Source organism: Dermacentor silvarum, chromosome 4 (assembly GCF_013339745.2).
Source record: "Dermacentor silvarum isolate Dsil-2018 chromosome 4, BIME_Dsil_1.4, whole genome shotgun sequence".
NCBI classification, from domain to species: Eukaryota; Metazoa; Arthropoda; class Arachnida; order Ixodida; family Ixodidae; genus Dermacentor; species Dermacentor silvarum.
In genome coordinates, this window is record NC_051157.2 from 114,144,462 (window position 1) to 114,169,286 (window position 24,825).

General features: G+C 46.7%; 1 protein-coding gene and 1 non-coding gene across 2 annotated transcripts; one reads left to right on the forward strand and one right to left on the reverse strand.

Annotated features, from left to right (window-relative positions):
• On the forward strand, nt 1-24,335 carry LOC119448848 (trypsin-1-like). Its single transcript, XM_037712058.2, has 6 exons — nt 1-67; nt 3,322-3,583; nt 11,288-11,381; nt 14,209-14,392; nt 16,433-16,590; nt 24,133-24,335. The coding sequence occupies exons 1-6, from the start codon at nt 1-3 to the stop codon at nt 24,298-24,300; spliced, it is 933 nt and encodes a 310-aa protein (XP_037567986.1). The 3' UTR covers nt 24,301-24,335.
• On the reverse strand, nt 8,377-8,449 carry Trnak-cuu (transfer RNA lysine (anticodon CUU)). Its single transcript has one exon. It is a non-coding gene; the product is annotated as a tRNA-Lys (tRNA).
• Nucleotides 24,336-24,825: the final 490 nt, after the last annotated feature.

Here is a 24,825-nt window from a genome sequence, read left to right on the forward strand (position 1 = left end):
ATGTTCGCTGTAACGACAGTTGTGGTGCTTGCGGCGGTTACTGGAAGCATTGCCAGCGCCGAACAAAGTGAGCTGTCTTTTTTTTTTTTTTTTTTTTGCATCACGCATACCGCGATTTCGGTTTCGTGTTTCACTTGTTAGCTTTGCTTCAGTTTCTTTAATTGCCACAATAATTGATCTATTGAAAGTCACTTATATTTAAATGGGAGATCCGCAAGGCCTCTGTGATCGAACAGGGGGCGTTGTCAAACTGTAATGCACTTGGTTCAATTTATAGCAGCATGGCGTCTTGGTCCAGGTCCCAGTCAGTCGACAAGTGGTCTCTTCTGGTGATGGTGGAGTCAGTCAGAAGAGATGCTAATAAGTACACATCCATCTCCCCTCCCGACCCCCAATTCTCGCCTACACCCGCCGTGGCAGCCTGCTTTGACTTCCCTAATTGAAATATAAAAGTTGTGTGTGAGAATTCGTGAGCAGCGCTTCACAGTGTAGTCTTGTCTTTTGGAGTGATTGTATGGTCCTCCCAGTTTAAAATTCGGTCCACTGCACTGCACTTGGTTCAGTCGTTCACTGTATCCCAGGATGGTGTCTTGGCCAAGGTCCGAGTCAGTGAACGATTGGTACGTTAGGCTGACTCAATCAGATCACGTGCTAATTAGCACACACACACACACACACACACACACACACACACACACACACACACACACACACACACCTCTCTCTCTCTCTCTCTCTCTTGTCCTTGTCGTTTCTTTGATGGTGTCCTCGTTCATTTTGCTCATCAGTGATAAGGAATCCGTTCCGACTTGCCCAACTTGTAGTCGTTATTCAGCCTACCGTCGACCGCGAACTCCATGGTCGAAATTCGCTCTTTGGTGGTGTTATAACCACTCCAAAGAGTAACACACACAGTATAACGTTTAATCCTAATACACGCTTGATTACAGTCGTCTCTTGATCACGCTTCCATAATACAGAATAATCTATCTACCGGAACGTTGCTGACAGGGACAGAGAGAACAAATTCAAAGAGTTGAGCGCTCATTGACACTTGCAAACCACGCGTGATTCGATATTTGTGCATCGCACTCGCGTTGTGAGAGGATGTAAACGCGGATCTATGACACTTGACCTCAATCTGAAACGAACGGGCGGCTGAACATTGTAAAATTGTCAAATTAAGCTGTTTTAATACAATTCGGGACGGACCCGCAACATCCGAGGCGGCTGACAATTCTCGAGCCGGTGCCTATATTTTTATGTGTCGTTGAAATCTTGTTCGAACCACCACTGGCAAAACCGACGTTTAGAGCTATAGGTGGAAACTTCCGTCTTATGCTTTTGAAACTCAGTGCAAATTTATTAGAAAATCTATACTCTTTAACCAACGAAAGTTGTCACATCTAAACATTTTAATCACACTGTGTATATGCTGTTTAAAAAATCAACAATTTATCGAACTCAAATATATCAACTATTTATGCTCAGCTTCTTTAACGGCACGCTCCACAACACGACTGCGCAACACTTTGCGCAACTGATTGAATTGTTAACTGCTTTGCCAGGTAACGTTTTACTCGGCCTCTGAAAACATGCATCCTGCCTTTGTGTAGGCACAAAACGTGCAAGGTTAAAGTACGAAAGTAATTCTTCACGCCGTTTCCGGACACTACCGTAGTCGGTGACAGTATATATGTTGCATTGCACTCAGAGAAAATAATGTTTTGTGACACCTCCATCGTCTATAGGCAAAGTAACGAGCACAACAAGATCATTACATCTGAAACTGCGAGATATAGATATTTCACCACTAAACGCCAACAATAGATCACGTGTAGTGTCGAACAATGGGTCATGTTTAGTTTGCCACCTTCTATATTGTCTTTGCTCGTTACGTGTCCCACTCTTGAATCAAAACAGTGCGTTGCAAGCTAACTTCGCTAAGTAATACGAATTATGTCGTGCTTTTCTGCGTAACTCGACTGAGTTTTCTAATACTGCGTGCAGACACGCCGCAGTGACTCAGCGGTCGTGGGTTCGAGTCTGAGCTGCGGTGGCCTCATTCTGGTAGGGTCTGGATGCAAACAAACATCTTGTACCGTGGTTTCTGTACATAGAGAGAGAGGGAAGGAATTATTTACAGAAATTCAGAGAGGTTGGCCTGAGCTATAGCTTGCTCTGGCCTGCTACTCCACACTGGGGAAAAGGCACGGGCGGAAAAGCGCTGATGAATGATGATGATGAGATGATGATATGAGAAGGAGATGCGTATATACAAGTTCACAACGTTGTGGAATCCCTAAATACGTTCATCTAGCACAGTTGCTTGTAGAAAGGCTGGTTTCTGTGCATGTTTAAAAAAACAAAAAAAGAAACCATGTGGCGCAGATTAATCCACAGACATCCATTGTGGCATTTCTCGTATCCTATGAGCTACTTCGGGACATCAAGCCTGATAATTTTTCTACAGATTGCTCGACTTTCCCGTGTCGTCGTCGAGCACTTCTTCCTTACGCTGCCAACTGCTAGCCTCCTGATTAGTTCAATTGAAGAAGCGACTACGCCGCAAATGTAGTGGTTCCACGGATCGAATCTTGGTCCGCTGGAATCTTGGACCGCGGGGTCCGCAGGGTCCGCAGGTATACGCAGGCCATGCGATGCGTAGGATGGATGACCGGTGGACCATTAGAGTTACAGAATGGGTACCAAGAGAAAGGAAGCGCAGTCGAGGACGGCAGAAAACTAGGTCGGGTGATGAAGCTTAGGAAATTTGCAGGCGCAAGTTGGAATCAGCTAGCGCAATACAGGGTTAACTGGAGGTCGCAGGGAGAGGCCTTCGTCCTGCAGTGGGCATAAGGTTAGCTGATGGTGGTATATATATATATATATATATATATATATATATATATATATAGTGCCACTATAGCCCAGTGGTCTGCTCTTGACACCCGGTCAGTTGCACTTGGCTCCTCGAAGAGGCAGGGTGTGCTTCGAGTGAGTTCCTGAGCAACACCTCGCAATGTGGTGAACACTGTTGAAATCATGGATCCGGAACCTCAAAGAGGTGCCACTAACGCATTTCTCTCGCACTTGCCGCTAAATCACCACTTATTTTTATTCTATTGCCAAGCTTTCTTTCTGAGGATATTTATGTTTCCTTTTGAGTAGAGAGAACGAAGTAAGGAAGGAGACGCAGGGAGGTTAACTAGACTTCGTGTCCAGTTTGCCCATGGCAGTCTTTTGAGTCGCTTAGCACTATATATATAGTGTGGTGGATGCCAGCTACATCGCTCGCACGAATTTTCGTCCACCTTGCAGGGTGTGGCGTCCGTGGCCCGAGCGCTCCGGCGGGGTCGGAGTCTGAGTCGGCGGGCACGGCGAGCTCCAACTGGTGGGGCCGCAGTCGCTTCTCTCAGCACCAGAGGATCGTGGGTGGCGAGAACGCAGGGCCGCTCGAGTTTCCCTGGCAGATATCGCTGCGCCGCATGATACCCTTGATAAACCTGGATAGGGGCCACACCTGCGGAGGATCCATCATCAACGAACGCTACGTGCTCACCGCCGCGCACTGCGTCACAGGGTGAGAGCCAGATTCATCGGTGCTTAATTACCTCCTTTCATCAGTATTTATAACTTGCGATGCTCAGTGTTTGTGTCGGTTGATTCGTGGAGTCTCTTGTCTGAAGCCTGACACCCTGAGGCCGAGTTAACACCCCCCCCCCCCCACGCGTCCAGCCCCTCCAGTCCAACGTGTACCTTCAGTGCTTGTTCACATTGTCATTACAATTCAGGAAGTGGCTTGAGGTCGAATTTTCCTGATTAACAAAAACACTGTATCATTGTCTTGTATTTATTCATTCACTCTTTATTACTTTGAGTAAAACGCTGAAGAAATAAATATCGTTATCAGCCTTGGTGTCATTATAATATTATAATTATTAGGCATTTTATTTGCTGTTGGATTCATCTGGCTAAAGCAAGAAAATTGCATATTATGCAAAGTGCTTGCTCCCCCCCCCCTCCCCCACCACCACCACCACCACCACAAAAATTCACACACCCCCTCCTGGCAGAGATCCCGGGTGCGCTACTGCGGCATAGTAAGTTTCTCGCACATTATCTACACACATCCACCTCTACTCGCACGCATACTTACGCCGACCCTATGGCCAACGTATCAATAACGGCGCACACTTGAATCAATGTACCGAAGCATGAGTGACGGCGACTACACCCGAAAAGACATGAATGTTTGAAGCTGACCGTTTCGTGACGGTCGACAGAGTAAGCGAGAGACTAGCGATGATACTTCTTTGCTTCAAGCTACCACAAAGTACTGAACATTTACTTTCCAAGCTTTGTGCGCAGCAAGAACAAATCTATCGCAGCAGAGCACACCGCGAGTGATTAGCCTGAAAATAAACAAGATAGTGGCCGCACCAAGGAACCGAGGAACTTTACTGAGTCAGAAACATGACAAGCCGCTATCTGCAGAAACGTTTGCCAAATAAAGAACGAAGAGCACACTGATCCTGATATAATTATAAGCGGAAAGCTTGGACAGCTTGGAATACATTTCGAGCCCCGCTTTTAGTACAAGCACCGTACACGCTGCTCGCGCCATTTCTACAAGGTGTAATGAGCTCTGAAAGCACTTATATGTCCTCTAAAGCTGTGTCCAAAGCTTCCTGTCGTCCACAGAGTCACCGTCTACGATATGCGTCGAAACGGAGGTTTGCTGCACCGCACCGGTGTCACGCGCTTGCATTGTAAACACGGAGGCAGCTGAGGCAAGCAATGGACGCGTCACCACGTGATCAAACATGGCAGCGCCCACGGGATCGCCGCGAAAAGGGTCAGTAGAGATTGTTAAGTTTTATCGATTGTTAAAAAAAGGAAAAAGAAAACAGAACACCGCCCAAGCACTCCGTACAGATGGTTAACCAGCGAAGCTGAAACGTGCGCCCCCGGAGTTTAGCTGTATTGAAGCGTTTCTCAATTATTGGTTACATGTTTGTGTTTCTAGTGGAACGCAAGCGCCAATGGCGGGCGGATGCTGCTAACCACGACTCCGAGCTAACTCGAGATATCGAACGCATGCGACAACGGCTAGCCGAGGAGGAGGCGTTGAGGGCAGAGCTGCGTCAACGTGGCAATGGCGGGAACGCGTTCGCCGGGAGTTTCTCGAGCGGCACTTTGGCTTCGGCTGCGACGAAACGTCCGCGTTGAAATCGCGAAGTGGAACGCAAGCGCCAATGGCGGGCGGACGCTGCTAACCACGACTCCGAGCTAACTCGAGATATCGAACGCATGCGACAACGGCTAGCCGAGGAGGAGGTGTTGCGGGCAGAGCTGCGTCAACGTGGCAATGGCGGGAACGCGTTCACCGGGAGTTTCTCGAGCGGCACTTTGGCTTCGGCTGCGACGAAACGTCCGCGTTGAAATCGCGAAGTGGAACGCAAGCGCCAATGGCGGGCGGACGCTGCTAACCACGACTCCGAGCTAACTCGAGATATCGAACGCATGCGACAATGGCTAGCCGAGGAGGAGGCGTTGCGGGCAGAGCTGCAGCATGCGTCAACGTGGCAATGGCGGGAACGCGTTCGCCGGGAGTTTCTCGAGCGGCACTTTGGCTTCGGCTGCGACGAAACGTCCGCGTTGAAATCGCGAAGTGGAACGCAAGCGCCAATGGCGGGCGGACGCTGCTAACCACGGCGCCGAGCTAGCTCGAGATATCGAACGCATGCGACAACGGCGAGCCGAGGAGCCGGCGTTGCGGGCAGAGCAGGTACGACGCAGAGAATGACGTCACTAACGGCGCTGCCAATGGCGCGCGCGCTTGGGTGCACGTAGAGAACGACGTAACTGACGACGCAGCCAATGGAGACGTTTAGAGAAACATGGGACGAACGGTTTTTCGTTTCGCCTATATAGCCATATACAGCTTTCGCTGTAAAAGAGATATCATGAGCCAGATTCCACTCTGTGAAGGTGGATGACCAGCGAAGCTGTTAACGTCCGAAGGCCGAAGCTGTTTAGTACGTAGGGGCGCTTTGCTCCTCGCGAGTCCGGACTATACGCGGCCTCACCATTACGACAACAAAAGAGAAGTGAAATTCAAAATGGAGAACGGCAACTTGCATTTCTGGTTTTATATATATATATATATATATATATATATATATATATATATATATATATATATATATATATATATATATATATATATATATATATACATTCGCGTGGACGATGGGACCGCCGCCCCGAGGAGCCGGAGGAAACTAGACACGTGTGACATTTCGACGGCACCGCCACCACGGGAGAGCGGAAGGAAAGGAAACTAGATATGCAAGCGCTTGGAACGCCCACAAAGAGGGGGTGGTGCGAACGTAGACGTGGCCGACGCGGGTCGCATAGCGGCGAATCTTTGAGAAACCTTTATTGTCTACCTGGGAGTCCACTGATCTTGAAAGTGGTGGCTATTGATAACTAATCTATTCAAAATGCATATCCGAGGGACGCCGACGAGCCAGCTGTCGAATAAGACGACAACGAACGCGCGAGCAGTGGCACGAGCGTGTTCACGCGGTACCTGAGTTTTTGCACACGCAGAACAAAAATGCGCGGAGCCCTAAACAGCGTCGCTGTAAAACATGTGCACTTCAGCGACTTATTCGTCTCCGGAACTCACTGACTGCGACAGCAATTAATGCCCCGAATACCCCTAGCACCCCCAACTTAGTGCAAAACTTGGCGCTAATGACAGCGCCACGACAAATTTATGAGGGAGAACAATGGCCTTCATTCTCTCCACTAATAAACAATGTTATCCTGCCGAAGGAAAAATAAATTGCAGCTCTAAAGAATAGTTGAATGGTATCACGAAACCAATTTAGTGTTCCTCTTTAACAAACAAGCACATGTACGAGTATGTTGGCTCAGGAAGGCAGTCTGAAATGCCGCAAGCATACCAGTTGAAGAGCCTGTCGAGACCAGTGCCACATAATGCTCACAAGTTTTTCTAATAATGCGAACGAAATTAAGCAATATTTAGAATTCTGGTCCTACCTTTGCCCATTTTTGCGGGAAGGTACTAAAGCTACGAAGCTGCAGTTTGAAACTAATACAGACACATGAATGACATTTTGCGTCCTAAATGGAAATTCCTTGAACTCTAATTCATCCAAAATTTAGCTTCCTTGAGCATGTAGTTGCCGGGCTGTTTACAAAAGAAGTTGCGATATTTTGGCAATCTTCGAAAGCAAGTTATCCGAAAAGTAAAAATTCAACATTATTTTGCTGCGTCTAGGAATTCGATAAATTTGTCCTAAATCTACAGAGCAAGCCGCAATGCAGTAAATGCGGTAGTTTCTTCTAAATATGGTCACAACTCGGACACAGTTCGCAAGAACCATGTACTACTTGCTTGTTCTTGAACAATTATTTCTAAATCACATTAATCAATGTCTTTATATTATATATAGTTGTAATATACAAGAATTAAGCTTTTTTATGATGTGACAACTTTATATCCTAAGTAGAAGAGCCGCCAGAGTTGCTCCAAAAGTACTGAAAACGGGGGGCTCGTGCCACTGGAGTGGGACTGCGGACCCCGTGTCACAAAAAATCCGGTGTCGGCGCCGACCTTCGTTTCGCGAAAAATCATTCCGAACCACAATCACGCAGGTCCTCCGCTTGGCGCAGAGTTGTTTGTGAACTAATTGAATTTCTCAAAGTAAAATGTGTCAAAAAAATCGTAAAGTACGATTCAACTACAACCTACAGACATGATAGCGTTGGATTGTAATTTGAATATACGAGAAAACATAATTCTGTTACACAGAAACTCAAACACAAACCCCTTTTCCAGCGTTTCTACCATTCATATAGAGTGGCGCCCCCCACTCGTTTTATCGATAAAAGAAAAATTAGGTATAAATAGGCCCAAGCCGGCGCCTTCAAAATCCATGACGTCACGGCGTGATGGTGCATCAACTTCAAGGTGGAGTCGCAACACGTATTTAACTTTTGCGTCTTTTCTCGTTTACCAAGCCGCCTCCACCGGTGAGCGTAATGGTTTTTTTCTTTTTTTTTTTTTGTTACAGGGACGGACTTGTTATTTAAATGCTTCGATTATAGAAGTTTCTTTTCGTAATGTAACCAAAAAGAGAAAGAAGGAGAAATATGAAAGAATGAACGCACACACAGATTTAGAAGACAGGCGCTGCGAACTGCATTTTAGGGTTACTATACAAGAAGTGAAGAATTCTCTCTCTCTCTCTCTCTCTCTCTCTCTCTCTCTCTCTAAGAATCAGTGTATACGTGACGTACCAGAAAAAAAATTATAGACGAAAAAAAAAAAAAAACTAACGCCCAACGTGGGGCTCGAACCCACGACCCTGAGATTAAGAGTCTCATGCTCTACCGACTGAGCTAGCCGGGCGAACGGCATCAAGAGAATAACCTGTCCAGTTGGTCGTGTAGCCACCCTCCTCCTCTGGAGGGGGATGAATGCACACGCAAAACAATACTGTGGGGCGAGATAGCGCACGGAGGCACGGCAGGGAACCGGTCAGCGGCACCCACGCCTGCAACTGTTCCGCGCGCGATGTTCTGGCGAATGTGCCGCTGTGATGATGATGATGATGATGATGATGATGATGATGATGATGATAAAAATAATAACAATCGCTTTATTGACATATCCTTAAAAACAAGTCACTTAACCAAAAAGTTGTCGCAGTTTCACCTGAAAGGCGAAGCATCAATTGCGATAGCAAATTTGTAGAAAGCTATACGGAGTAAATGATATTAGCTTTATCAGCTGTATAAACTTGGACATTAAGCAGCACCGGCAACACGCAGAACTGTTGTCGACGCCGTCGGCGTTTTGCCCGCGTTCGCTCAATATGCGTGCGGCGTTGGTGACTGTTGCCGGAGCCTCTGATATAAATAGGCACTTGGTGCCGCAGCTAAACGTCGCCTCCCTTTCCTCCCCTCCCGCCCCTCCCCCACGGCCTCTCGGGCGTCAGAATTAGGCGCGTTTGCTCTACATATATGGTGATCGTAAAGGAGGAAAGAGACGCCTACTTCTGCAGCCCTTAAGCGAGCACGGCGCAGAACGCGCGTTTGTTCTCCGCCGTGCGTTCACTCCGCGTGAAAGCGCGCGCCCCTCGCGCCCTTTCACTCGCACATACAGCGTTCGGCGGCGCGCGGCGACGATTTCATCTCCATTGACGTCATGCGGAACCTCACGGCGACGGCGACGGTGACGCCGACGGCAGAAATCTGCTTTTGAGTGTCCATATAATTGCTATCGCAATAAAATGAACCTAACCTGCTTAAGCTAATCATGGTGTAACGTACATTTATCGCAGCCTAGGATTTGGCCTCTCTCTCCTTGATCTTTTCTCTTTTCATTAAAACCTCTATAGCTAGAGAGAATGAGGGAGATGAGAGGCAAGAAGGTTAAACCGAACCAAGTCAGTGGTCTGCTACCCTGCACGTGGGTTTGGGAAAACGGTGTTAGAAAAAAAAGAGAGAAGGAAAGAGGGAAAGAAAGAAAGAACCGGAAGTAATATGTGCATTCACTCTATCTCTGTATTGTGCAGTTACCTATGTCTGTAACGTCTATGGTTCAATCTCTTCCCTACTTTTTTTTCCACCAATACTCTAAACGTCATCCTGAGAATTCGTTCCAAGTGGATCCGCCTTGCGAACTTGCAAGTTGCAATATGTGCCATAAGGTAATTAGTTAAAAACTTAAATAGGTAACTTTTGTTAATTTGTTGACTACGCATTTCAATTTTTGGTGCAAGTAATGTCCGCCTCTTCGAGTAGACCAACTCATGGACTAGTATTAAGCTATCTGCCACAGGCAATTTAAAAAAAAAATGGGAGTCTTTGCTGAAACATCTGGTATAACTATGACAAGGTATGGAAAAATAAACAGTTGCTATAGTCGCGCTTTGTCTGTACACCTGCGTGTCTAGCTCGGTCGTTTGTGTTGTGCTTCTAAATGAGCACGTTCTTAAAATTACCATGAACCAACTTGCCTCATTTGTTGATCGGTTGTTCTGCCATAGGTGTGACGCCCACCATCCCAATTTGTTAATATCAATCGATCCTTGCTTACGCCTATTTATTCGTCTTATTGTTTCGATCCCATCTTCTCGTGAGCACGCCTTTTTCTACGATTTCATCCTAAATGTAAACTCTTCAGCGCCAGAATTGGCAAGCGTTTAACATTATTAGAAAAGTTGGTTTCAGCATAAGAGCCCTAAGTAGAACTCGTTTAGTTTTCAGCACTACTACACTTCTCCCACTTTACCACGCATTCATTCATACACACAATCTTTCTTGTAGCGCTGCTTGGGCAAGTACTTACTATGCCCATATTTCTCGCTTAGTAAGTATTCGATAACAAGCCCAAAGATCGAATTATAACATTTACATCAACACTTTCATAAGCTAAGCCCCGCTTCCTCCAACTGGGTTTACTACCTGCCGTTTGCATACATACATTTAGTTTGATGGTCCTGCTGTTTAAAGTCATTCACCTTCAAGTTTCCGTTCATGCTTTTCCAGTTCATCGATTAACTAATAAAAATACAACAAAATTTGCTTTCTCAAATAACCTTCACCTGCCGAAAGTCACTGCGAATTACGGAATACAAACCGCCTGTTTTAGTGACATCTCCATCTGGAACAACCTATATAGACCCATTTAAATATGTTACCATTAAGCAGCTTTATAAAGTCTTTTAAAACGTACTCGCTTTCATCGCTCTAATAAGTGAAATTATCAGCTTCTTGAAATACGTGTTACATGTGGATGTTGTTGCCTATGTACGTACGTTTTAACCACTTGTACTGTTTTGCAACATCAGTTCAGAACTGTGCTTGGTGAAAATTTGCTTTATCTAACTCCGATAGGATCTCATCCCCCCCCCCCCTTCCCCACATACAGTTTTTACTTTTGGGACTCCTCGTGAATATGTATCACCTTGATCTATGCGTTGTGAATGCATTTGTGGAAATTAAATTGATTGATTGATTGATTGATTGATTGATTGATTGATTGGTTGGTTGATTGATTGATTGAAAAAAGAAACAGTCTTCAATTCCCGTCAAGCCGCTACGAGACAAGGTCTCGGAACCGCGTCCGCGGCGGGTGCCCAAACCCACTAAAGAGACGCCGGATTCGAATCTGATTGATTTGAAAATAAAGTTTACGTTCTTCTTATTTTCAATTCCCGTCAAACGACCGCGTTTTCTTCAGGTTGCTCACGTTCCCGTCAGACTTCGCCGTTACGGTGGGGGAGCAAGACATCACCAAGAAGGACGACACCGACGACGTCGTCTACGTGAGGAAGGTATGGCGCTACCACAGCGGCAGCTGCAGTCGAGCTGGCTTAAAGTACGGTTACGCGCGTGAATATCGTGTAATCGAGAGTTTATTTCGCAGTAGCTATAGCTACCACATTTGTAGCTCTCAAAGGTTCGAACCCACAACTTCCGTGTTAGGAGCGCCGCCTGCTACCGGTGTGCACGCAACAGTGGTAACTTTGTGCTTGTCTCTCTTTCTCTCCTCTTCGGCCCTTTTTTCTCTAATCCGGGGGTGTTAGCCAGCGCCACTCAGAACTATGGTGGGTGGATTCGGAACATCATTGTTTTCCCGATGACGTCACGTAACACGTGAACTTAGCAGAGCAGACACGTGGCTAAAAAACCCTCGTATGCTACCAAATGACTTCAAGGGGGCCAGATTCGAGACTCTCGCCATGAATGCATGAGAGAGGAAGGTAAACCGAGAGGCTCGATTTTTGTTTCGTTTATATATATACACGAAACAAAAATCGCTGCAGAGCGTGAAAGAAGCCCGCGAATACACGCAAAGTGCCTCGAGGCGTGTATGCGCGCGGGCTCATTTCACACTAGGAAAAACACTTTTGTGTAGCACGTATTGAGCAACAGACAGCTGTATCGGGAGTTTTTCATGTTGCTCTACAATTTTATCCTTGACACTGACAATTAGGACAGTACTTCTCGAGTTAGATAATTAATTACAATCAGCTAGTTAAATCTCAGTAACGAAAAAATTACTGGCGGCTACTCCACTGCACTGGAAATAATACGCACTAGGTTTGCTTCGCGTAACGCCGTTCATCTTTTTTTAAACCTTGCTGCGTGATAGCTGGTACACCCTGTATATATATATGCACGCTTCGTCGAGTCAAGGAGCCAGCTATATATCGCTATAGGCTTCTCTGGCTGAACCGCTATGCAAAAATCGCGCTCAAACTTCCGTCACACATGACATCCAGCAATTGTTATTGTTGGGTACTATTTATGGACGCTGCGGAGCCGTATGCTCTCTTCGAATGAAATCAGAATACGTTTTGCTGCACCGCTATTTCTTTGTAGCACGCAGCAGAGAGGCTCGGCCTTTCTGTGCCGACGTGGGAGCGGCCCGCCACGTGCTGACGCACGTTCCGACGGACAATAATAAAGTTTTACCATACCATACCACATCAGCCGCAACCATACCGATTTGACAAAATAGTCAGTTTCTCGCTCTGGCCATTTCCGCAGACTACGCCAATTTCCGATTGCGGGCTCAGATGTTAACTGGCCCCAGATGATGTCTGTATGTTTAAACCTTATTCTGATAAGCGATGCACACATATGCTCAGAAGAGTTCTTATGGTACGCGACTCAAACGCTTATATCCTAATGCTCTCTTTATGCATTTAGCAAACCGTGTTTCATAATGTGAAGGAATGACAGAAACTTGGTATACGTTGCGAATAATGTAGATGCGAACATCGTTTTATAATAAGTAATGTAAAAGCCTGTCAATAATTCGAAAATCGTTGGATATTCGATTCCCTTCTACCACTACTCGGTTTGTATTCGAGTCGGTCCCCAAAATTACTGTCTGTACACCCTTAAAATGCACGGCCGTGACACGTCATTGAAGGTCTGCAAGAACCTGTGCCAAGCGCACTTACGCATTCCTTTGCTTTAAGTTCGGCTGCGGTGCGCCTTGAACAACAACTCACAAGGTGCTCGCACGGGTGTTAGCTTGGAAAGGGCGTGTCATTCGGCCAATTCCCGTTGCAGGTTCTTTGAGCGTGGTGGCCGCGCCTGAAGCGTGTTCGGTGCACTTTCCGCTCCCTTAAATGACAACTATAACACTGAACATAGTTCACACAATCTAGCCATGCTTACAACGCAAACATCGCCAGGATTCAAGCGCCGGCACCGTGTAGAGAGTACGGCAGAAAGGCGTTCATGCATGGTTTATTAGGCATGAAATACTTTTTAGCTCCCGTTGTCGACAACCTTCAAGTGGCCTTGAGCCAAGAGCCAGAGCCGTTATCCGGGGCAGCTATGCGAGAACAAAACGAGATTATCCGGGCAACCAGTCAAAAGTTACGAAAATGCGGTCTCTGGCCCCCGACCTTTTGTACAGGACCGCATTACATACGCTAGTTACTGCCCAAGCAAGTTATAAAAAATAATGCTTCCGAGTTATTCCTAATGTTAGTTCACAATATCAGTCAAACTGTAACTTCTAGTACGCTGAAGTTTTTGTTATGAACTGTATCCAGCTCAATCCGGCCGCGAAGTACTAGCATGTCTAGTAACTTGACGTATTATTTCAGATGCTGGCGAAAAACAAAAATAACGACTCTAGTGGACATAGCTGCTGTCGTGGAATGTAAAGTCGCCTTTTAAGCAGCAGCCACATTCATTTCAATTCATTTATTATTTCGGTTATAATTGCTCAATGCCGTCGAATATTTGCTTGCGTCTTTATGTGTTATGCGCATCCACATTTTTGTTTTTAGGTTATTAATAGCTGTGTACCCCTTTCCCTCAAATTTCCGCTGCTAAATTTGTATTTTGGTTGACGTTCCAATATGTTTGTCCCACTTGCCATCTTAAAAGGCGCGCACTGTCAGTTTGGGAACTCTCTAGCAATTTTGTTGGAGGGTCCGCGCGGAAATTGCCCACATGTACTTGTATTTCCGTATCTACAATAAAACTCCACTTCACATATGGCATGCATTGCGGCTATCATTTGGCCAATGACAATTGTTGTCGTTTATAAAAAAAGAAACTGTGTGCCAACAGTATATATAGAGAGAGATTGTATAATATGTGACTGTGAAGCACCGATCAATATTCGCACAGATCACCAAGCACCCGCAGTGGGACAGCAATAGCCTGGACAATGACTACGCTCTTCTGGAGCTGAGGACACCCCTGGACTTCGAAGGGAAGCACAGGCACCTGATGCCGGTCTGCCTGCCCGAGCAAGGCCAGAGCTTCGAGGGACAGAACTGCACCATCAGCGGATGGGGGCTCACCAAGGACAGTCAGTACATTCGTGTATACGTGCATTGCATCCAATGGGCCATCTATGGAGAGAACTACGCTACGCTCATTAGTTGAGACCTAATGTGCACGCTTTTACAGCGAAGCTTTTAGCCTCTAGTCAATCGGGATTTCTCGTAGGCTCGTTCTGTGGGCTCACCCAAAAACAGCACCGCCACGTAGCGGGCGCGGCAACTCAGATAGACCTCAAACATCAGCTGGAAAAGGGCTTTGTCTTTGAGTTCCCGCCTAACATAATTATGTTTTCTCGTATATCCGAATCACAATTCCGAAGCTACCATGTCTGCAGCCCGTGCGTAAGTCGTACTTTACAAATTTTCTGACGCAATATACTTTTGCAGAAATTCAATCAGTTCAATAACGCACTTGCGCTTGGCGGAGGGCCTAGAAGAATGAGTATATACATGCTGCACTTCCACACACGTGCGTGCACGCATTACGAACGTCTACTGGTGGTGGCTGTGGTGGTGCTTGTCTAACGTCGTCAGCAGCTTGGCTGACGACGTTAGACAGATATTTTTAAAGATGTTTTCCCTGTTGTTAAATTTTGCTAGATGAGGTTCAGAATCTAGATTGCACTGGAGGCAAGCAGGACAAGTGAAATGGGCATGCTGAGGTGGCGCGAGGGATGGCGTCGAACCAGCGAACGACGTCGCTGGTTCGATTCCCGCGGCCGCATTCCGATGCAAGAATGCTTGTGTATTGTGCTTTTGGTGCATGGGAAATAACCATCAGGTGATCAAAATTAATTCGGAGCCCCTGCACTGTATAAACGGCATCCAGTAGTGTTGCTTTTGTGACGTTAAAATGGATTGATCAAGCAAGAAGGCCTCTCAACTGAAATGGTAACTTCGTTATACAGTTTTTTTTTTAATGCTTTCTTTTTTGAGCCTTGAAAGACTACTCGAATCACGTCACTACAGATAAATTATCTGCCCAGGCGGACATCATTTGCAAAGAAAAGCAAACCAATCCATTCAATAATTGCATTAATTTTCTTCTTAGTTACAAACTTTAGTGCACATGTTTATATTGGAAAATTGAAGGGAGAGGTCGTAAAAGTCTAGTTACGGATCATTTGCGTTTCAAAACGGCCATAAACCTAAATAACTGGCGTCAAATAATTTGCTCAATTTACCTGATTTTGGTGGTCACTAGTACTCAACAACTCGTTATAAAATCATCATTTTATGTAATATAATACGAAAGCAACGGCTACTTGTCCAGTTCTATTTTACTTTTAGAAAAAAGAGATCATCGACATTACCCTTGACAACTATACGCGGGTGGTCGAAAGGTTTTGTTTTCGCTCGACTCTGGGCTGCCCGCGCTTTCGCGTTTCAGTAATTTCGTTATCGCGAAGTACTGTGCTGGTCTTTCTGTCACGCAAAACTCGCACAAACTGCAACTAGCAGATAATTCCACTTCCATGTAATGTCGCAAGATGCCAGAACGGTCCACGCCGCTTGACCAACAACAGCTACAGCGGCGAGTCCACCGCTCTGTCTTGGCTCGGTTTCTCCAGGGCCACGCATTTGCGTTTTGTGCAAAAAACCTTACCGTAAGTTTGTCGGGCACCGTTTTACTATGGTGGCTAGTTTTACTCATCGATGGCAGCAAAGGGCAGTGATGGCGTATGCAACGTGACTATTCCCCGGTTGGGTGGCAGGAGAATTGAATTGCGATAAAGCTATTCGGACCCTTGTGATGCAATATTCTCGTAAACTAAGCCTTTTCTCGGCACGAAACGGGCGTTGCGAGGTTTCTGGAATGGTATTTAAACAGTCCACGTCGACTTAGTATTTGCTCATAGTGTCCCTTTAAGCCTGGTATACAATATAGCCGAAACACCCTGTTTATCGATATGACTCCACGCCCAAGTCGCTTCATCGTCAACAATAATGGTGAAAAGGCATCCTCGACTCCTCGTATTCAATAGTTTCACAACAGACACCCAAGCAGCTGCATTTAGCTAATTAGAGAAACAAGAAACACCTCCCTCGTTATATGGTGCTCGCAGGGTCCGAAGGAGGCAGGATCCCGGCCAAGCTGCAGAAAGCCGACGTGCCCGTGTTGAAGCATTCTACTTGTCGTGAGTTTTACGAGGCCTACAACGAAGTCAAGGAGGAGACCATGATCTGCGCTGGACCTGAGGAGGGAGGCCGCTCCGTGTGCCAGGTATCTCTATGAGCGGAATCTCAGCTTTCCTGCTTAGCCGAGCCACTACTCCTTTGCCATATTCCTATTTACTGCATCATATATGGAAGGGCGAATATCTTTTTAATGCGAAGCCTTCTTTGCGCGCACTTCAGACGCTTTGAGTGTGTATACCTATCTGTGTACAATCATTACATTGGATCCACCGGTGCTAACATATGGGGCAGAAACTTGGAGGTTAACAAAGAAGCTCGAGAACAAGTTAAGGACCGCACAAAGAGCGATGGAACGAAAAATCTTAGGACTAACGTTAAGAGACAGGAAGAGAGCGGTGTGGATCAGAGAACAAACGGGGATAGCCGATATACTAGTTGACGTTAAACAGAAAAAATGGAGCTGGGCAGGCCACGTAATGCGTGGGATGGATAACCGGTGGACCATTAGAGTTACAGAATGGATTCCAAGAGAAGGGAAGCGCAGTCGAGGATGGCAGAACACCAGGTGGGGTGATGAAGTTAGGAAATTTGCAGGCGCAAGTTGGAATCAGCTAGCGCAAGACAGGGGTAATTAGAGATAACAGGGAGAGGCCTTCGTCCTGCAGTGGACATAAATATAGGCTGATGATGATGATGATCATGATGATGATCGATCTAACTAGCCTTCTACGCCGCGGTGCTGGCGTTGCCTACCGACTTGAGCCGCTGGGTATATCGTGTTCGCGATGCCGTCACGGTCGCTGCATCGCCGTCATTCGAGCTTCGTCATCTGACTCTCGCCTCTCATTCTGGCGTACTACCTGCTCTCGAGACAGGTGACACGCGTATAAGATTTGGGCATCTCGGATGTGGAACACCTGGTGGTGGTTGCGTCCGTTCAAACTGCGATTCAAAAGTAAGTTTCCCACGAGCGTAGATTTCCAATCACCGGACGGCAACGCACCACCTACTTGTTCCTCCCCACGCTCGCACCTGACTTTCACAGCCGTTCTTGTATCTACCACGCCTTTTAATAAAGCATCGAGTCTTGCTCTGTTCAAAGCAAAGCTTTGTCTGCCTCCTAAGCACACTAGAGCACAGAAGCGAACGACATAAACGCTTTGTTCTTAAGTTTGCGCTATATTGTCAAACCTGGTCATTGAGTACACTCGAACAGAGAGCTAATAATATGCTAATAAAGATGTCACGCTCGCTTGGTGCATCCTGCTATAAGAACTTTCTTTTATTACGTTAATATTGCAAACATCACTCGGCATGCTGTGCAGTTCAAGGCGTCGACGCGTTATGAGAAGCGCCTGTTCCGGAAGAAGTGTAAAGGCATGGGCTAGCTGATACCAGCCCGCACAATATGTGTACTCACAATTGCTTAAATCTCAGAGGCAGCGTATAATCAAAGGCTTGGCGGGCGTGCTACGTAGATTGCGCAGTGTTCTCCACCACGCTGCTCTGTATGAAGTTAACGCAGCATGCTGGGCGAGTTGGTTCGTCCGGGTAGTGCTGCCCACCCCTAAGAACATGTTCTGTATGGAGATATAGTTCTAATAAGGCTGTGTAGGTGGATGATCACCTCTCGATAAGGAGTTACAACGCTACAGCTCATGACAGTCGCTCAGGTGAATAGCATGAGAACCTGGATGAGAACCGCACCCATAGGTGCCGCCATATATTTGCTCATCTGAAAGCGCCCGCCATTAGGCTTCTTCTGAACGCTGTTTGCTCGCTTATTTACAATGGCCACGGCAGGCCGTAGGCATCACTCAGACACCAACTATTTCGCTCAGCACGATGAGCAGTGAGTGGTTAGACGACACAAGGCTTTGGCCAAAGCTGCCGAAACAGCGTATACATTTCTGTCTGCAGTGCCATCTTGATAAATGTGCATTTTGCCTGCTGAAGGCGACGAATGTAGCAGCGTGATGTTTGGTTTTACCCTTTATATTGATGCGAAGGCGTCAAATGGCCCACTGAGCGAAAACGCTGGCGCCTGTCGTCTGTAGCAACGAAATGGCACCTAAGTTCGCATTGTCATTGGCTGCGACGCCACGTCACGAGCTGCGCCTCAACGGAGCAGAGCGGGTGAAAGGGGACACCTACTGCATCGCTGGGCGCCAGGTGTTGTGTGAGGGGAGAGGGCATCGCCGCGTCGGTGGCGAGAGGCAGTTGACACCGCATGCTGCTGCAGCTTGCTGGCTCGGACACTCGCAGCTCAAAACTTGAAGGGCCGCTAAGCGCTGTTCTATTAGGCATTTATGCTTTCGCATTCACAACTCATGCATAAAATCAAAGCCCCTTTCTTAAAGAAAGATCGTTGAACGCGAAGCTTTCGCCCATGCAAACTGAATCAAACTCCAAAGCCAACGACTACGCAACGAACCCACCAAGAAATGCTGAGCGACCCGATGCGATACATATGTGATTTGATTGCTTGTTTAGGATTGTATTTTTTTTTTAACGTTGAAGTTGAATGAAGACACATTTCGTTAAGTCGCATAGCCTTTATTTTAGAACATGTAGACGTTGATTACACGCACACATTCACACTTTCATGGACTGCATAACGTTGCCGATACACGGGATCGGCCTTATGGGCACGATCGCGCTCGCGCTTACGTTCGCGTACGACAGCCTCTTCTGTCGTGCGCTGCACCCGCGGCCTACCCATGGTGACGGCCGGGAATGCATTGCGTGACGCGCGTAATGCAATGCAGACATATACAAGGTGTTTTTTTTTTTTAGCTGCACCAAATTTTTTAAGTTAGAAAAATATATATCTTGGTCCCGTTATCTTTACCATTCGAGTGCACCGATTGGCGGCCTCTAGATACAGATCAATTTCCGCACTTATGTGCATAATTAGCGAGGTTGCGCTAATTAACTTCTTAATTATCAACAATAGGGACTACAGCAAATGAGTACTTTGGGGCCCGTCCTCGGCACTACCTAGCCCAACAATCAAATTTTCAATAGCGGAGTTCATGTGGGAGCTACGCGAACAATTATTTTCCCTTGGTAGGCTGCTTGGAACTGAAACTGGCCGCAAAAAAGCGTCTGTGTCGTCGAGGTCGCCGCCCCCCAGCCTTTCGTCACGTCTCCGAAGTCACCGCCGGTCCGGCCCAACGCTTTGGCCTAAACACTTCAATGCCGGCTTGCCGCAAAATTTACTTCGTCATTCCGTCGGGCGCCACGTTGCGCTGTAGCGCCAACCCCGCTCCTTGGTCTTTCAGACACTACAGGCACGGCGTCATATCAGTCTGTAGCGTCGCAAGCTGCTCGCGGGCCGGACCGGCGCTTACCTCGGAGACGTGACGAAAGGCAGGGGGGCGGCGACACCGATGACACAGACGCTCTTTTTGCGGCCAGTTTCGGTTTCAAGGAGCCTGCCAAGGGGAAATAATTGGTCGCGTAGCTCCCACGTGAACTCCGCTATTCAAAATTTGATAGTTGGGATAGGTAGTGTCGAGGACGGGCCCCAAAGTACTCATTTGCTGTAGTCACCTATTGTTGATAATTAAAAAGTTAATTAGCGTAAGTTCGCTAATTATGCACGTAAGTGCGGAAATTGCTCTGTATCTAGAGGCCACCAATCGGTGCACTCGAATGGTAAAGATAACGTGACCAAGATACATATTTTTCTAATTTTAAAAATTTGGTGCAGCTAAAAAAAAAACCTGTATAGTTCGTCTGGGTAGCGTGGCGTTGCAGTTCCCATTGTTCTTATCGGTACAACTGCGAATGTAAACTGTGTAGTTCTACGATTGTGTGCCCAGATGCACAGATACCGGGATTTATACACACACCCTTAACACCCCCCCCCCCCCTCTCTCTCTCTCCTGTTTCAGACAGGCACTCATCCTGAAAAAAAAATTACACTGAACCCATGCACCACACTAATCGCTTTAAGAAATATTTACTCTTTGCGGAGGTGGACGCTACGTGGCCTTAATTTTGAGGCCCAATTTTGATGTTCAGCGCGCAGACGACAGCGCTACACTGCAACCTGCAGGGATCGGAGAATCCTTGAGGTCGCGGTAAACGCTTTCGCGTGAATGAGATATGCGAGATTCAGGTTTGGTGTTTCTGTTTTTCCATATTTAAGTCAACGAACTCGTGTGCACAATACGTATACACTACGAGCACTACCCCTGTGCTTAGTCGCAAAATTTACAAAGTGGCACATTGCTCTCGTTATCGTTAAGCTCCGAACGACTAGACTGCAGTGAATGAGTAGAATTTACAGACACTATTCTGGAGAGCTGGCTTCACAGAAAGCACTGCTAATGCTTGCGTGCGAGGTCGAGAGAAAATGAATGTTCGCTGCTTTGTCATCAGCTGCAATTAAGATACTGCTTTTTCCCGTAGGAATTGCTGCCGTTGAAAGAAGCTTTTCCACCATGAACAGGCTCTTAACATCAGATAGATGTCACATGACGCTGGCCCATGTCGACGCGCTGATGAAAATTTTTATCGAAGCTCCAAGTATCCCCAATATTAGGAACGCAACAGACGAAGAAAAGGATGAATATGTGCAGTTTGTGGAGAAAGCCTACATGAAAACAAAAATATTAACTTCAAATTTTAAGATAATTAGTATGCCGTGAAAATTGATATTAACGATTAGAATTCATTTCATATCTCATTCTTAAATAAGAAAATCCTATTTAATTATTCTTCCCTGTTCTACCGACTGCCGCCCGATTCATGGCCAATCCCCCGTAGTGGGTTGTGCTATACATATATGCACCAAATCAAACCTATATGATGTGAACCAAGAAACCACGTCCGGTATTGTAGATACGTGCGGGGTGACACGGTGCAATTGTGTATATAGTTTGTGTAGTCCCAGCTTTTTTATTATTATTTTGTGAATGTGGCAGCCACGGTTGGCTTAGTAGTTTCTTCGGATATTGCATATGTACCGGATTGCAGCGGACATCATGCGCATATATACTTTTTAAATGCGAATCATTTCTTGGCGAACATAGACCACTTTTAGAGTATCTATCTATCTATCTATCTATCTATCTATCTATCTATCTATCTATCTATCTATCTATCTATCTATCTATCCGCCTACGTCTTGGTGTTCTCATGGTCGTTTCGTTAACTTGGTATGTATCCAAATTGGCATAGTATGACAAGAGTGTATGACAGACATAAATGATAGGTCATGACATGAATATCGTGGCATGTGTGTCATGTAGGTCATGGAACAGCCGCCTACGTCTCATGGTCGTTTCGTTAACTTGGTAGGCTCCACGCACACTGCTTCGCATAACATCGATTCCTACGGGGCGTGGGATCTGCCGTCCTTTTTTTTTTTTTTTCTTAGTTCTTATATTTTAACTGTATTGTTTAAGGTATATGGCTTCTCCGTGCCTATTGTGCTTGGTATTTGCTTTTCTCGTGCAAAGTGATATTGTACTTAGTTTTGAAAACGCATGCACTTTGTTCTTTCAATAAGACTTATAGATTAAGAACTTGCTTTACTTTGTTCTGCATAGAAAAAAAAAGAATAAACTTCGTGCAATCAAACGAAAACTCTAAATGCTGTCACACCTTATGTTCTTGCAATTTTCAAACGTGGTGACAGAATGTCATGGGTGTTTAAATATAGTACTGAATTTATAATCCCGAAAAACTAGGCACACATTTAGGCCTTCTATGCAGAGCCCGCGCGTGCCTGCCTGTCTCCACCTTCGTTGTAGTATTGTTTGCGCAACAACGTCAGCTCTACATGCACCAACAAGGACGGACAAAGGTTAATTAGTGTACTTCTGCTAATTAGCAGCTTTTTCGTCACTATTTGTTCAAAAAAAGCTGAAGATTGAATTAAATAAAACAACGTGGTAAAAAGAGCGCTAGCCCCTTGAACCTCTCACCGCCCCCCCCCCCCCCTCCACGTTCTGGTAACACCCCCCAAAGTCGAAATTCTGGTTAAACCCCTGCACAGATGGCTCCATTCTGTAAGTTGGCTTTCCTGCAGTGCATTTTTGGCGCTCACGGACGAATCAGTGAGACATAGAAAGCTTCGCTTTAATAAGTGCTATAGGTGTCCGAATTCTTTATAGTCTTTACAGCGGTAGATTTGTAAGGGGGCGTGCGCCCGTTGTCGTCGTAAACTGTATATGCAACAACGTCTTTCAGAAATAGGCGCGTGGGCGCGCGCGGGAAATGCCTGCTTGCGACTTGCTCCGACCACGGTAGTTGCTTCCGACCGCCTCATTCTTGTCGCCAGCGCGGAACAAATTACTTGGTATGAAACTTTGGGTAACAGCGCAAACAGACGACCACAAGAAGGGAGACACGGACACACAGGCGCTGCCCTTGTTCTTTCAATAAGACTTATAGATTAAGAACTTGCTTTACTTTGTTCTGATTACTTATGATGCAGATTAAAATTTATTCGTGTACGCGTGGCCAAAAATTGTCGCAAGTGACCGAGCGATCGCTCGCCTGCTGTTTGATTCAGGAGCGAATAAAGACAACTCGCGGAGTCCGCTTAATTATTTCACGTTTGAGTTCGCTGCTATGGAAAGCAAAGTTGCTAGCGTGTGTCAGTCGCGCCTGCGTGAGAAGGACGTAGCGCGCTGACTCGCATACTCATCGAAGTCCAACATTTCGTTATAGAATTTTGAGCCAACGATGGCAGTGTTGCTGCAGGCGGCCGTGCCTGCAGCAACAATAGTCTGGAGGTCATTGCATTTCCCGAGAATCGGTTGCCTGTCATTGCGGGCAATTGGCTATCCAGCACTGGCAATAGAGCTGGGTGTGCTCGCCTTGGGTAAAGGCGTTCATGTCGAACGGTCGTAAACACGGGCACACCTTGTGCAGCTGAAGTGTATGAAACGCGCACAGTCTCATCCCATACATTCAACTCTCTGTCGCAGTTCTTGCAGTTCAGGACAGAGCGTGCAAGTCTTCCCTCTGCTCTTCCACATCTTAAATAAATAGGATTAAGCGATTCCCGGTCTCTCGGCGGAACGTAACTGGAGCGGTCGGCGGCGGCTAATGCTCCCAATTCAAAAGGCGTTCAATGGCGACGCGTCTGTGGCGGCCTCTGGTGCCCGGGGAGCAGACTGCTCGCTGTAAAAGGCCTATTGCGAGCAGCAACAGGACAGCGCGGTCTCATGCTCTTAATTGAGTGATGATAGAATAAATATTGAGTTTTCGATGGGATGGCCCTTTGGCCTAAACGAGGACTGAAAAAGGAAATAAGTGTGTCGCGAGTGGAAGGCGCGCTGCGAGAAGCAGAATCTACAACCGGAGTAACAGCTCGGATTAATTGGCAAACGCCAGAACCGACTCCTCAGCTGCGCGACGGTCCTCCAGGCAACCCACCGATCGGATCGATGTATGTACCCCTTGTAGCTCGACACTTCTTCCTTAATAATAATGATGATGATGATGATGACCATGATGATGATAAAAGAGCAGTTCGATTTCTAAGTGGTCGGAACTCGACGCCTCTGTGTTCAGGTCCCGACAAGCTACTCATTTGATTATAACCACTAAAGCGCCTTGACTTACGAAGTGAAAACGAACACAAGAGCAAATATTTCCTACGCAGGGTGACTCCGGGGGACCGCTGCAGTGTCCTCGCGCGGACGGCCGCTACGTGCTCGCCGGCATCACGTCCTGGGGAGTCAAGTGTGCCGCCCCCAAGCAGCCGGGCGTGTTCGCCAGGGTGTCGACGCGCACTGACTGGATACGAAGCGTGGTCGGAGAGACGCCCTGATCACCGTCGTTTCCCCATCTCTTCACCCCAATAAAGCTGCACCGTTACGCACCGTATATGCGGTTTAGGCGCTGGTATGTTTCTCTGGTCATCCACAGGACGGTTTCGCGCGCACAACAGCAGCAGCCAGCCAGCGGCCACAGGAAACATCTGCGCGCGTGCCTATATATATATATATATAATACGCTCGAACAAAAAGTGTGTCTTTGAAGGCAAGGTCTTTTTTGGAGACTTCAGATCTATGGAGAAGGGGAGGGGGGGGGGGGGGCACTAGTGGCAGGGCATCTAACCACTTTCGTCTCAGCGATTTGAGGACTTCCAGTGCACGTAAGACCACGAGAAAGGCGTCAACAGGAAGCTTGGGAGGAAAAAGAAGCACCAAGTTAGGGTATAGCTATGTATACGGAGCACCTTAATGCGTAATCAGGGAATAAAATGCCGAAATGAAACCCAGATGCACTCGTTCAAACTGCGCGCATCTATAACCGGAACCAGAAGTGTGGCTCTACTCAACGAAAAGCGTGG